This window comes from Syngnathoides biaculeatus, chromosome 2 (genome assembly GCF_019802595.1).
Source record: "Syngnathoides biaculeatus isolate LvHL_M chromosome 2, ASM1980259v1, whole genome shotgun sequence".
Classification (NCBI taxonomy): domain Eukaryota; kingdom Metazoa; phylum Chordata; class Actinopteri; order Syngnathiformes; family Syngnathidae; genus Syngnathoides; species Syngnathoides biaculeatus.
Genome location: NC_084641.1, coordinates 17,767,375 through 17,781,950, shown reverse-complemented (window position 1 = coordinate 17,781,950; position 14,576 = coordinate 17,767,375). Strand labels below are relative to the sequence as shown.

The 14,576-nt window shown below is 43.9% G+C and overlaps 2 protein-coding genes across 5 annotated transcripts in view; one reads left to right on the top strand and one right to left on the bottom strand.

The window, feature by feature from the left end:
* The window catches only part of sort1b (sortilin 1b), a 38,298-nt gene extending 32,824 nt beyond the window's left edge, over window positions 1-5,474 (bottom strand). The window contains exons 1-2 of one of the 4 annotated variants that reach the window (XM_061838336.1): window positions 5,434-5,474; window positions 2,090-2,295 (exon numbers count right to left, since the gene is read on the bottom strand). In XM_061838336.1, the coding sequence (XP_061694320.1) occupies window positions 2,090-2,173 (84 nt within the window). In that variant the 5' untranslated portion in view covers window positions 2,174-2,295; window positions 5,434-5,474. Of the gene's footprint in view, window positions 1-2,089; window positions 2,660-2,695; window positions 2,926-3,446; window positions 3,580-5,433 lie in introns of those variants that run through there. The other 3 variants (XM_061838312.1, XM_061838330.1, XM_061838321.1) reach the window with 3 other exon arrangements.
* A 3,839-nt stretch (window positions 5,475-9,313) lies between these two features.
* sypl2b (synaptophysin-like 2b) overlaps window positions 9,314-14,576 on the top strand; it is a 9,349-nt gene continuing 4,086 nt past the window's right edge. The window contains exons 1-3 of the mRNA XM_061838407.1: window positions 9,314-9,479; window positions 9,616-9,693; window positions 11,875-11,993. Coding sequence (XP_061694391.1) covers window positions 9,462-9,479; window positions 9,616-9,693; window positions 11,875-11,993 — 215 coding nt within the window. The 5' untranslated portion in view covers window positions 9,314-9,461. The remainder of the gene's footprint in view (window positions 9,480-9,615; window positions 9,694-11,874; window positions 11,994-14,576) is intronic.

Below are 14,576 nucleotides of genomic sequence, written 5' to 3'. Positions count from 1 at the left end.
AACAAACCTGCTCTTTGTAGCACATGTTACTCTGAAATGTTCTTGCTAGCTATCGCATCTGCCATCCATCAGTGAGAACAAAAACATCAAAAATGCCTTTAAAAAAAATACACAAACACACATTGTGGTGTTTCTGACTAGATGCAAGGGTAGAAAAGCAAATGAAGAAAAGGGACGACAAAGACGACGACTGCCTTGACAGTGCTAACTGCTGTGAGCAAAATGAAAGCTCAGGCCAAGTAAAAAGGAATTGCAAGCGTTTGTCTCGGAAATACAACAAATACACACCTCCAAATAAAACCTGCAGTGCTCAAATCCAATGTGTTATCTCCTAATATCGATACAAGTGATTGATTACCTTTTAAAATTATTTTAATTTATGTCTGGAAGGGTAACGTGCCGGGCACAGATCATTTTGAGTTTCAGAAATTCATCATTGGTTTCGTTTTTTATGAACACGACACTATTGTGTTTTGATATTGGTCACGATGGGATTACTTCAAGTATGTTATTAGGTTGTATTTTATGTAAAAAGTAGGCTTTCCTTGATCAGGATTTTTGGAGCAGATCACAGTTTTAAATAATGATAACCAAATCACCAGTTCATTTACTGCAGAGGTCACCAACGCGGTGCCCGCGGGCGAATGGTAGCCCGCGAGGACCATATAAGGTGCCTGCAAAAGTATGTTCTAAAAATACCGTAGGCCACAAATTGTTACAATTATTTCTGCTTTAAATTCTGAATCTGACTTGCTTACATGAATTAAGATTTTAAAATACCTGTAATCCCATTTACTACAATAAATTAAAACAAAAATATTTGATGTACGTGTAATGGACCGAGCCTGAAATCTGCAGTAAACAGGTCGCGTAGCCCTTCATACGGTCGGTGCTCACGAAGTAGCCCTCAGCCTCAAAAAGGTTGCTGAGCCCTGATTTACTGTATATACTTGTGTACTTAATTGTTCAAAAATCTTTGCAATCAATAATGCATCTTTGTTCATCTATTTATGCCAGCAAGGCAATGAACAAATGGTCTTCTGGTAGATGGCAGTAAGCATAGCGCAATTAATCTATCTACTTTTTGTGACAAGTTTTGTTTGTTGTTGTGCTGTTAGATTTTCAACTGTAAAATATATGTGCCTTTGGGTCCATAAATGTTGGAAATCACTGCTCTGGTCAGATCATGTATTGAAAAAAAAAAAAACGGCAGCACTTTTAAAAAAAACCACGAGTGCTCGTACTAGCTTGCTAGGCTACGTAATGTTTTGTTTATTGCTCAATTCAGAGGCGTGTCGTATTAAACACGAACATACTTCAAGCAAACCGTAATCAGACCAGTGGTTTTCAAACTGGGTAGGAAAATAATTTCATATCTAAAACGGGGGCGCAGCAAAAAGTGTTTGGGAACCACTGCCTCTTCTGTCCTGAGCACCGGTGACCATTTTTTTTTCTTAAAATACAGTCAGCACTATCTTTTTTTTCTGTTGCCAGCTACGGTTGTTGTTAAAATGCTTTAAAGACGAAATTCAGTATATATATATAATGCGATCCCAACATTTTGTCCCATCATTTTAGCCACCAGCCACCATTTTAGACGCAGTATGGTCATGTACAATATCAATATCGGCTATCCAGCATGCCTCCAACGAATATTAAAGTTTCTTTGGGTGCTAAATACATCGTGGGTTGAATTACTACAACAAAATTTCAGTATAATCCAGTCACTACAATACTTTGCTTTAGTACAAATGGTGATTGCTGTGGTAAAGAGAACTACATCCGTATTTTTTATCACTTGCCAAAGCCAAGAGGCAACATCTTATATTAGTCTCCTTTTCTTCCTTGCTTAGATAAGATGTTTACATTCATCGGGTCTTAATTTCACTTTGTTGGTTGCTGCTATTTATCGTTGGAGTAGTAATGGTGACTTTTGCTGCTGTGACGATCGACATCACGGGATGAATCAAGTTATCAATACGTCTAACAGTTTTGCACCTGCAATCCAGCCGCCATTTTAGGGCCAATTAGTGCGCGTGCCTACCTGGGCCGTCCAAAAAGTGAAACTGGAGCGCGGCTGGTAACTTACACGGTGCGTGTTATTGTCCAACTTGGCTTCGTATCCTTGAAGAGTCCCGCAGGAGGCGTCCGTCGGGTCGCTCCTCTTCTTCATGCCATGGGGCCAAGCGGCCACCGCGGACCTCTTGGCTCGGTTCGAATCTTTAGCAAAAAGCGCCCGTCCGGACGCTTTGTCGAGGTCCGGGAGATAATGTACGCTGGCTGTCAGAGTTATGGCTGAAAACAGAAGGATGCAGCGCAGCAAAGGTTTCATCATCGTTGCTCAATATTTAATTTAAAAAAAAAAAAATTTAAAAAATATATAAATAAATAAAATCTGTATATTCAAGCCTCGGTAGAATTGAAGGTCGCTACAGGCTTTGGTGGTGCGGATGACATCACCAAAACAATACTACTGACAGCAATAATTTCACGGCGTGAAATCACGCAGACGGGCCATGAAATCCAGGAAATAATGTTAAAAAAAATGAAACAGCTGAGCACCAATGACTGGAACTGGACAATTATGTGCCTTTCGGTCCCTGAACCTCCGCGCAGCGTATTTGGGATCGCAGCCTGCTCGGATATTACTGGCGCAAGGACGCGCCTCTCTGCACTCTGGTTGGCTGTTGTATACCTTTAGGACACGCCTACCGCTTCCAGACGGAAACGATGGATGTGACTGAAGTCAGGCGGCGTTTCCCACTAACACTAAAACCCCCCTAATCATACACGTAACTCATCCTAAATCGACCCAACCTTAGCCCTAAACCGACCATAAATAAACGTCTTTGTAATAATTTCGCACAAATGTGATACACGTTTGGGACTGTCATTTTGCTCCATCTAGGTCACCGCACACTCGCCCCCGCCTCCCTCCACCCTTGCCACGGCGACGCAGGAGCCAATCATGATGCAGTGGGTTGTGTCTTGTCTCGAAACTTGGACTCCTCCTCCCCGCACCGAGAAGCGATGAGCTGATTGCTTGTCTTTCTTCTAACTCCGCCCACTTTCTCAATTTGATTGGTTGATTGTGGCTTGAGGGCCGTGCCGAAACGAGAAAGTAGCAAGTTCAGCTGTCAAGAGACTTGCGTGTTAGGTTGAGAACAAAGCTGTCATTTAGAAAAGAAACCAAAACTGTCAAAGGATATTTTAAATATTTCTTTCTTCTTCACTATCAAAGTCTTTCACCTTTTATGCAACGCAATTCTACTCTAACAATCATAACATAAAGCTCACTTTTGAATCACGTCACTGTCACCTGCCTTATTTCAAATCATTAAGTTGAAAGCAAATGTATGAAACGTTTGGAAATATAAGTTGAAAGAAAACTCGATGAAGCGTTTTGAAATGAAATTCAAACCCGAAAAATATTTTTAAACTCGTACAAATGGTGTTTCTTTGATGTACAATCCTTATTTTATGACTCAGTTTTATCCATCCATTTTCTTTGCTGCTTATCCTCACAAAGGTCGCAGGAGTGCTGGAGCCTAGCCCAGGTGTCATCGGGCAGGAGGTGGGGTACACCCTGAACTGGTCGCCAGCCTAACGCAGGGCACATGGAAACAGACAAAAGCCACACTCACAATTACAATTAAGGGCAATTCAGAGTCTCCACTGAATGGAGGAAACCGGATTGGCCAGAGAAAACCCACCCAGTCACAGGGAGAACATGCAAACTCCACACTTGGGGAGGCCGGGATTTAAACCCCAGTTCTCAGAACTGTGAGGCCAACGCTCTGCAGCTGCTCTACCGTGAAACCCGTCCCAGCTGTGATTCATTTCAATTTTATAGTGCAATACTCATAATGACAGCACAGTGTGTAGTGGTTTACACAATTACAAGTGTTTTGAGAATTTGGGCAAACATGGTTTTGACCTGGTGGATTCAAATTATAACATTGAAAAAAAGGGGGGCGGCACAGTGGTTCAGTTGGTAAAGCGGTGGCCTCAGAGTTCTGAGTTCCCGGGTTCAAACCCGGACCCGCCTGTGTGGAGTTTGCATGTTCTCCCCGTGGCTGCGTGGGTTTTCTCCAGATACTCCAGTTTCCTCTCACATCCCAAAAACATGCAACATTAATTCGGCACTCTAAAATTGCCCCTTGATGTGATTGTGAGTGCGACTGTTGTCTGTCCCCGTGTGCCCTGCGATTGGCTGGCAACCAGTTCAGGGTGTACCCCGCCTCCTCCCCATTGACAGCTGGGATAGGCTCCAGCACTCCCCGCGACCCTCGTGAAGATAAGCGGCAAAGAAAATGGATGGATGGAAAAAAAAATGTTGATTTGGATCGCTTTCCAGGAACTTGGTGGCGGAGCTGGAAAGTGTTTCCCTCGCAGTTCTGAGGACCCAGGTTCAATCTCATGGCCTCCCTGTGTGGAGTTTGCATGTTCTCCCCGTGCCTGTGTGGGTTTTCTACAGGCACTCCTGTTTCCTCCCACATCCCAAAAACATGCAACATTAGTTGGACACTCTAAATTGCTCCGAGGTGTGATTGTGAGTGTACCCTGCGATTGGCTGGCAACCAGTTCCGGATGTACCCCGCCTCCCGACCGTTGACAGCTGGGGTAGGCTCCAGCACTCCTGTGACCCTTGTGAGGATAAGTGGCAAAGTAAATGACTGGATGGATGTGTGGAAATGAATAACACTCTTTTGTGTGTGTGTGTGCGGGGGGGTGGGGTGGGGTGAGCATGTCACATTGGGCCGGAGGGTGTGTGCAAACCCATGACTGATGGTCATGTGTAGTATGGCAGGCAGACAAACTCGTCAATCCTCTCTTTCAGGTGGGAAGTAAATCATTTACTAAATGAATAATGTAATAAATGCGAGTGTTTTTTTTTTTAAGTGTCCGGTACGATAGTGTAAGGCCTTACTGAATGTGCCTTGAAGCAGTGTTTGTCCAGGAAGGAAGTAACAGGTCATGTGCTCGCCAAGAAATTTGATTATGCCCCTGTTTACTTGCCAGGCATCCAAACCGGTCTGACGTGCTCCCCTCATGCACAGCAGTGACAAAAACAAAGAGCTGCCAAAATTACAAAGTGGCACAACAGGTTTGCATAACTTTCAGGCTTTCACAAACGTTGGCCTTTGCATGCTTCGCATCTCAATGTACTATTTAGCATTTCTTGATTTTGCACGAGCAGATTTCATGATCTTGTGCTGACTACTATGAATTCCAATAGAGTCCTATGTGTCTGTACGTGTGTGAATTTGCCTCTGGGTGCTCAATAAATATGGCTTCAACTATCAAATAATGTGATTCCTATCCAGGTGTTCCAGCAGAGATCCTCAATACTACAGGGAAAAATATTCCAATTTCACTTAATTTGTTTGAAAATTCTGTAATCGGCTGGCAAGCAGTCCAGGGTGTACCTACCTCCTGCCCGATGACAGCCGGAATCGGCTCCAGCACTCCTGAGTGACATCCTGCACACTGTGATCAAGAGACAACAATTTCACTGACCATGAACCCTAATCCCAGAATCCTCACACTGGTTGTTGGACACTTTAATCTTGGTCTTTTCTCTCATCTACTAACATCACCATACATGTTCAACATGATGGAATAAGACTCTGTGCATCCTGTATGGTAAATATCATAATAAATACATGTAATAAAGTATATTTAGAATCAGCCCTGCTAAAAAATTTCGATAGAACATTTCTTAAGAATTTCTAAAGAACTATAAAACTTTAGGATCCAAGTCCTATAGAATTTCTGTAGAAATTCTATTGTTCTGTAGAAATTCTATAGAAAATCACAGCCAAAGTTCTCCAGAACAAATTGATCTGTACAAATTCTATATAATTCTATAGATTTCTTTATAATTTCTATAGAATTTTTTTTTTGCAGGGAGTATACAACAAGACACGAGGAATTTGTCTCCTCATATTGCGTATATTTGGATAATGCAGCCCTATGGGGGCACAAACCAGTGCAATCTGTAGGCCGGTCCCAAGCCCGGATAAATGCAGAGGGTTGCGTCAGGAAGGGCATCCGGCGTAAAAACTGTTCCAAACAAATATGAGCGTTCATCTAAAGAATCCCATACCGGATCGGTCGTGGCCCGGGTTAACAACGCCCGCCCCCGGCACTGCTAACCTGCAGGGCGTCGGTGGAAATTCAGCTACTGTGGGTCGAAGACAAAGAAGAGGAGGAAACCGGATCCAGCGTCAGAAGAAAAAGAGGAATGCACAGAGCCTACAACTGAGTGTAGGGACTTTGAATGTTGGGACTATGACAGGAAAAGCACAGGAGTTGGTTGACATGATGATTAGGAGAAAGGTTGATATTCTGTGCATCCAAGAGAGCAGGTGGAAAGGTAGTAAGGCTAGAAGTTTGGGAGCAGGGTTTAAATTATTCTACCACGGAGTAGATGGGAAGAGAAATGGAGTAGGGGTTATTTTAAAGGAAGAGCTGGCTAAGAATGTCTTGGAGGTGAAAAGAGTATCAGATCGAGTGATGAGACTAAAATTTGAAATTGAGGGTGTTATGTATAATGTGGTTAGCGGCTATGCACCACAGGTAGGATGTGACCTAGAGTTGAAAGAGAAATTCTGGAAGGAACTAGATGAAGTAGTTCTGAGCATCCCAGACAGCGAGAGAGTTGTGATTGGTGCAGATTGTAATGGACATATTGGTAAAGGAAACAGGGGCGATGAAGAAGTGATGGGTAAGTACGGCATCCATGAAAGGAACTTTGAAGGGCAGATGGTGGTGGACTTTGCAAAAAGGATGGAGATGGCTGTAGTGAACACTTATTTCCAGAAGAGGGAGGAAAATATAGTGACCTACAAGAGCGGAGGTAGAACCACGCAGGTAGATTATATTTTGTGCAGACGATGTAATCTGAAGGAGGTTACTGACTGTAAAGTAGTGGTAGGGGAGAGTGTAGCTCGACAGCATAGGATGGTAGTATGTAGGATGATTCTGGTGGTGGGTAGGAAGATTAAGAAGACAAAGGTAGAGCAGAGAACCATGTGGTGGAAGCTGAGAAAGGAAGAATGTTGCGCGGCCTTCCGGAAAGAGGTGAGACAGGCTCTCGATGGACAACCGAAGCTCCCGGAAGACTGGACGACGACAGCCAAGGTGATCAGAGAGACAGGCAGGAGAGTACTTGGTGTGTCATCTGGTAGGAAAGGGGAGAAGGAGACTTGGTGGTGGAACCCCAAAATACAGGGAGTCATACAAGGAAAGAGATTAGCGAAGAAGAAGTGGGATACTGAGAGGACTGAGGAGAGGCGAAAGGAGTACATCGAGATGCGATGTAGGGCAAAGGTAGAGGTGGCAAAGGCTAAACAAGAGGCATATGAAGACATGTACACCAGGTTGGACACGAAAGAAGGAGAAAAGGATCTCTACAGGTTGGCCAGACAGAGGGATAGAGATGGGAAGGATGTGCAGCAGGTAAGGGTGATTAAGGATAGAGATGGAAATGTGTTGACTGGTGCCGGTAGTGTACTAAATAGATGGAAAGAATACTTTGAGAAGTTGATGAATGAAGAAAATGAGAGAGAAGGAAGAGTTGAAGAGGCAAGAGTGAAGGACCAGGAAGTGGAAATGATTACTAAGGGGGAAGTCAGAAAGGCACTACAAAGGATGAAAAATGGAAAGGCAGTTGGTCCTGATGACATACCGGTAGAGGTATGGAAGCAATTTGGAGAGATGGCTGTGGAGTTTTTGACCAACTTATTCAACAGAATACTAGCGGGCGAAAAGATGCCTGAAGAATGGAGGAAAAGTGTTCTAGTTCCCATCTTTAAGAACAAAGGGGATGTTCAGAGCTGTGGGAACTATAGAGGAATAAAGTTGATGAGCCACACAATGAAGTTATGGGAAAGAGTAGTGGAGGCTAGACTCAGGACAGAAGTAAGTATCTGCGAGCAACAGTATGGTTTCATGCCTAGAAAGAGTACCACAGATGCATTATTTGCCTTGAGGATGCTCGTGGAAAAGTACAGAGAAGGTCAGAAGGAGCTACATTGTGTCTTTGTGGATCTAGAGAAAGCCTATGACAGAGTACCAAGAGAGGAACTGTGGTACTGCATGCGTAAGTCTGGTGTGGCAGAGAAGTATGTTAAAATAGTACAGGACATGTATGATGGCAGCAGAACAATGGTGAGGTGTGCCTTAGGTGTGACAGAGGAATTTAAGGTGGAGGTGGGACTGCATCAGGGATCAGCTCTGAGCCCCTTCCTGTTTGCAGTGGTAATGGATAGGCTGACAGATGAGGTTAGACTGGAATCCCCTTGGACCATGATGTTCGCAGATGATATTGTCATATGCAGTGAAAGCAGGGAGCACGCAGAGGAACAATTGGAAAGATGGAGACATGCACTGGAAAGGAGAGGAATGAAGATTAGCCGAAGTAAAACAGAATATATGTGCGTGAATGAGAAAAGTAGAGGGGGAAGAGTGAGGCTACAGGGAGAAGAGATAGTGAGGGTGGACGACTTCAAATACTTGGGGTCAACAATACAGAGCAATGGAGAGTGTGGTCAGGAAGTGAAGAAACGGGTCCAAGCAGGTTGGAACAGCTGGCGAAAGGTGTCTGGTGTGTTATGTGACAGAAGAGTCTCTGCTAAGGACGAAGGGCAAAGTTTACAAAACAGTGGTGAGGCCGGCCATGATGTACGGATTAGAGACGGTAGCACTGAAGAAACAACAGGAAGCTGAACTGGAGGTGGCAGAAATGAAGATGTTGAGGTTCTCGCTCGGAGTGACCAGGTTGGATAGGATTAGAAATGAGCTCATTAGAGGGACAGCCAAAGCTGGATGTTTTGGAGACAAGATTCGAGAGAGCAGACTTCGATGGTTTGGACATGTTCAGAGGCGAGAGAGTGAGTATATTGGTAGAAGGATGCTGAGGATGGAGCTCCCAGGCAAAAGGGCGAGAGGAAGACCAAAGAGAAGGTTTATGGATGTGGTGAGGGAAGACATGAGGGCAGTTGGGGTTCGAGAGGAAGATGCAGGAGATAGGCTAAGATGGCAAAAGATGACACGCTGTGGCGACTCCTAACGGGACAAGCCGAAAGGAGAAGAAGATATTGCGTATATTTGGATAGCATAAAAAATAGTTATTCATTATTTTTTAATTTTCTTTGTTTTGTGTACAGAACTTTTTTTTTACAGCTGCGTTTGTTGAAGTTCTCGTAATGAATTGGAGTTGAATTTTGCCCCATCCACGATGGCGGCCGCATACGGCGAATACGTTTCCAAAATGGCATGTTGACACGTTTACTTCCGTGTACGTCACGAGTGACGTCTCCGTCACGATGCCGCTGGGTGAAGTTAGAGAGAAGTTTTGACAAGCTGGTCAAAGCTCGCTGGAGGCGGAATCGAAGACAGCGTGTAATTTTCACGACAAATAAGATTCACCGCCGCCATTTCCTTTGGGGGGAAAAATGGAAACTGTCGCCCAGGTAACAACAACGCACACCAAACACTTTTACTAGTCCAACGAACGCGTCTTCTAGAGTGACTTTGTTTGTAGGAAGTAAATGCTTCATCTCTTCAACTTTACAAAAACATGCATTGTCTCTTGTCCCTCCGCTCTAGAAAGTTCTATCTTCAAGGTTTACCCTCGACTTGGGTCCCCTCAAAGAGCCATTGGCGTTCATCCGGTTGCTCGAATGGGTAAGTTCGGTCGTTGCCATATGGCTAAAGGAGCGGTCTCGTGATCCCTTCTTTCTCGCAAACAACAAGATGAGCTCACAAATTGATTCTTCTTATGACTCCACACTCAAATAAAAAAAGACAATTCCTGAGCTAAAAGCTAATGAAAGTGAGGCTGACGTTTATATCTTGTTTGCTTCCGTGATGCCACGCGCTAGTGAGTTGGCTAATGGCTGTTAGTATGCTAAGTGAAAAGGGAGAAGATACAATGTCGATGTTGTAGCTGAGCTACGCCCCTTTTGAGCTGCGCACACATGGCGACGGTAAGCTGCCGTGGTTAAAGTTGTCAGCGCGTTCAAAGTGTGTGGACGACAAAAAGACTAGAAGAAGACCTTTGAAGGATACCGGTACAGTACATTGTGCTGTGGATGGTTGTGCACATTAAAAGGCAACTAGTTGTAACCTTTCACGGGTAATTTTCTGTGCTCTGCCATAATATTATGTATTGAAAGCACACACTCAAGTGTTGCCCTAAAAATAATTATCATGAAACTTGGTTGCGAAATGAGTACATGCAACTTTATTTCAAGCCAATCCATTTCCTTTGAAGAGAAGGTCAACCTCCCCTCCTTGGCTGCCATGTTAGCACATCGGTTAGTTACTTCTACAGAGTGGTCGTCATCTAATCTTCATATCTATAATCTTACACTGTGTATTTATAAATCTGTGCTTCAACTGTGTTTGTAACTTTAAAAGATTTTCAAATTGAACATAATTTTCCCATAAGAAATCATATAAAGCCTCAATTATGGCCCCATTTATAATAAAAGCTTCAGTCTTCATTCAAATGCAGCTTGCCTGCCATCATACACCCTAACCCTCATGTCACAAGTCCCAGGTTACTAGCAACCTTTATTGCGCCATGACTGTTATCGTAATGTCTTTATGTCTCAAAAGTATTCTCTGTTAAATGAACGGCTTTCTGTTGTCAGACTCGACATGGACTAGAACAGCTCCAACTACCAGAGACAATTTCCATGTTTTTGACATACTTGGCAAAATAAAGATTTTGATTGTGAAATATATGTAATTTGTTTAAAAAAATACCTTAACTTTAACAATCAGGTTAGGTTTTTGTTAGCTATTTTTACTAGTTTAAAGTGGTTAACAGTGCATAAAAAATAACATGTCATAACTCATCGTTGCTCTCGGTTACACATAGGGCTTCCACAGTTGCCTTTGTTGTTGCTTTGTTCTTTGTTACGGAAAGGAAAGTAAAAACGGCCACTGGAAATAACCAAAATGTGCTGAGGAAATCTTAGCCCGTGGCGTCCTAGCCAGTGCTAATCGTAGTGACACCTCTGACTTGAAAACTGCGGTACATTTTCAAAACTGAGTACATTGGTTGCGCTCAAGTATAAAGGCAGAGTAGTGCACAGGGACGTAAGCATTCTCGCCGGACGTGCAAGTATAAAAAAAGCCTTCACAGTTCTGAGGACATGGGTATAAATCCGGCCTTACGTGTGTAGTTTGCATGTTAACCCTTTGCCTGCATCGAGTTTTCTACGAGTACTCCGTTTTCCGACTGCATTCCAAAAACATTCATGGTAGGTTAAGGTTAATACTAAATTCCCCGTAGGTGTGAATGTGACTGCGAATGGTTATTTGGGCCCTGGGATTGGCTGGCGACCAGTTTAGGGTGTTCCCCACCTTTCCTCAAAGATAGCTAGCTGCACGGCTGCGACCCTAGTGAGGATAAGAAATACACAAGTTGGATTGATAGATCCTGTATGTCGGGGACAAGCTCAGTCGTAACCAGAACAGCTAATATGTTGTATGAGTCCTTTTAAGGGGTGTGGCTTACTGAGTGACATCATTCTATGTGGGAGCTTCTGCATGTGCTTGATTTTGTTTTTTTGCTGGGGTTCACATTCAGTATTTGTATATTTGTCAGTAAAGTGTCTTTGCACATTGTATCTGAATCTGACACACACACACTGAATTTGAGCGGGAGCGTATCTAAAGTTTGCTTGTAACTCCAATTTTGTCTGGCACCACTAAGAAAAAAAAAAATTGACCAAGCAATGGGTCATAACTTGAAAAAACTTTCAAATTGGGGCATAACAACTGCACACAATGGACCAACACAAGTATTTCCAGTTGCTAGTTTGTTGAATAACTCTTGTGTGTGCGTGATGGCAGGTGTTCGCCATATTCGCCTTTGCCACAACTGGAGGCTACAGTGGTACTACCAGCATCAATGTCCAGTGCCCACAAAGCCAGATTCAAGAGATCCATGCAGACTTCAATTACCCTTTTAGGTGAGCATGCTGTATCATATCAAGCCATTGACTCCTATAATTGTAATAACAACAACAAGCTAAGATTTCTACTCGAGGGAAGCATGGCTCAGGTGGTAGAATGGTTGTCACCCAGTCTGACTCTTGTGAGCTTGATCCTTAGGACTGTGCTGTGCACATCCAGGTAACAGTGAATCAACAAGATAGTGAACCGCCAGTTGTTACTGATGCTGCATCATCAGTAGTTGAATAAGGAGACAGGGGGGGATATTATTAAAATGTTAATTACAGTGGGACCTTGGGTGATCAACTTAATTCACTTTGTGATCCTACCTTTAACCCTAAACGTTCTTGATTTGATGTTTCCCATCGAAATGATCTGAAATAATCCATCTCAGCCTGCAAATTAAGTTATACTTACTTTTTTTCAATTAGTGCATGGTTAAAAATAAATATTCCATCCATTGTCCTTACCGCTTATCCTAGAGTCGCGGGTGGGCTGGAGCCTATCCTAGCTGACAGTGGTCAAGAGGTGGGTTACACTCTGAACTGGTCACCAGCAAAATGTAGGGCACATATAAACGAGCAAGGATGTTAAATTGTCTCAGTTGTGTTCAATATGGGGAAGGCTGCAGACGTGACAACTGGCCCGAAGACCAGCATTGATACACTCGATAGGATGGGTAAGCCAAAAAAGATCATAGGTAAGGAGGCTGGCGGTGTCCAAGCATATCAATGGAAAGTCTAGTGGAAGGACAAAAGGTGGCAGAAGAAGATACGACACCAAAAGTGATGAACGTGAGCTTCAGCGGATTTTCAAACAGAGAAGATTTCAAAATCTAGCAGAGATCCAGAAAGAGCGGAATTATGCGTGAGTCACAGCTTTAATAACCACCACTTTCGGATTCATCCAAGTGATGGACTACAGCTGTCGGGTTCCTTGGTAAAGTCACTTCTGATTCTGAGCCAACCTCGGAAGTGTCTCAACTGGGCTGAGGTGGAGGAAGGACTGGACTGTTGGCCAATGGTCCAAGGTCCTCTTGTCCAGTTAAACGAAAGTCTGCCTTTCATTTGGGAAACAAGGTTTCACAGTGTGGAGGAAGATGAGTGATGAACAGAACCCAACCTCCTTGAGCTCAAGTTTGAAATATCCAGAGTCAGTTGTGATTTGGGGGGCAGAGTCCAGTGCAGGTGTAGGTTGTATACCATCACAGTGCTTTACGGGACAACCACTTTGTCAGATCTTGATGGAGTATTATTATCAAGAGGATGATGAGGGCACCAGACCCAAAAAAGGAAGATATTACATCAAGAATCAAGGAAATCTGGGCTTCTATAACTCCCTGGTTCAATGTCATGGCAGAAAGGAATTCCCAATCGAGTAATGAAGATTAACTCATCGTCGTCAAATCGTTTTGAAAGTGTCGAATTTTTGTTTGCCTTCTTTTGATGGGAAAGTTTATTTACCGTATTTTCCGCACTATAAGGCGCACCTAATGGATGCATTACGTAACCCCAGCCTCTACTGTAGCGTCTGTTCTATGCACCTTATAATGCAGTGCGCCTTATCGTGCGGAAAATACAGTATTTATTTATTGGGGCGACACGGTGGATCAGCTGGTAAAAGCGTTGGCCTCACAGTTCTGCGGTCCCAGGTTCAATCCCGGGCCCGCCTGTGTAGAGTTTGCATGATCTCCGCATGCCTGCATGGGTTTCCTCCCACATCCCAAAAACATGCAACATGAATTGAATGCTCTAAATTGCCCCTGGGTGTGATTGTGAGTGCGGCTATTGTCTGTCTCCATGTGCCCTGCAATTGGCTGGCAATCAGTTCAGGGTGTACCCCCCCCCCTCCTGCCCGTTGAGAGCTGGAATAGGCTCCACCACCCTTGTGAGGATAAGCAGCAAAGAAAATGGATGGATGGATTTATATATTGGCGGCACGGTGGATCAGCTGGAAAGCGTTGGCCTCACAGTTCTGAGGTCCCGGGTTCGATCCCAGCCCCGCCTGTGTGGAGTTTGCATGCTGTCCACGTCCTTGTGTGGGTTTCCTCTGGGCACTCCGGTTTCCTCCCACATCGCAAAAAGATGCAATATTAATTGGACACTCTAAATTCCTAGGTGTGATTGTGAGTGCAACTGTTGTCTGTCTCAATGTGCAATGCGATTGGCTGGCAACCAATTCAGGGTGTACCCCGCCTCCTGCCCGTTGACAGCTGGGATAGGCTCCAGCACTCCCCGCGACCCTCGTGAGGATAAGCAGCTAAGAAAATGGATGGATGGAATATTTTATTTATTTATTTTAAGTTACCAAAGAATTTAGGATAGAAACTCTTATAATGAATGCTGATGCATTGTGATATCGAATTGAATCAATCGTAGACAGAATATTGGAATCAGATTGCAAGACAAGTCAAGATGCACAGCCCTGATACAGACGACCGTGGTGAAACTCCCCAATAAAAGAGTGCAACCAGATCATTTGTTGGTGCGACCAACTGAAAACGTTGGTTGCACCAGAGCAGCCATTGCAAAAGTAGTAACAATGTAGAATCCTGCAGTACACATGAAAAATATGTTTGCATATAGCGCCAGTGTGTCTTT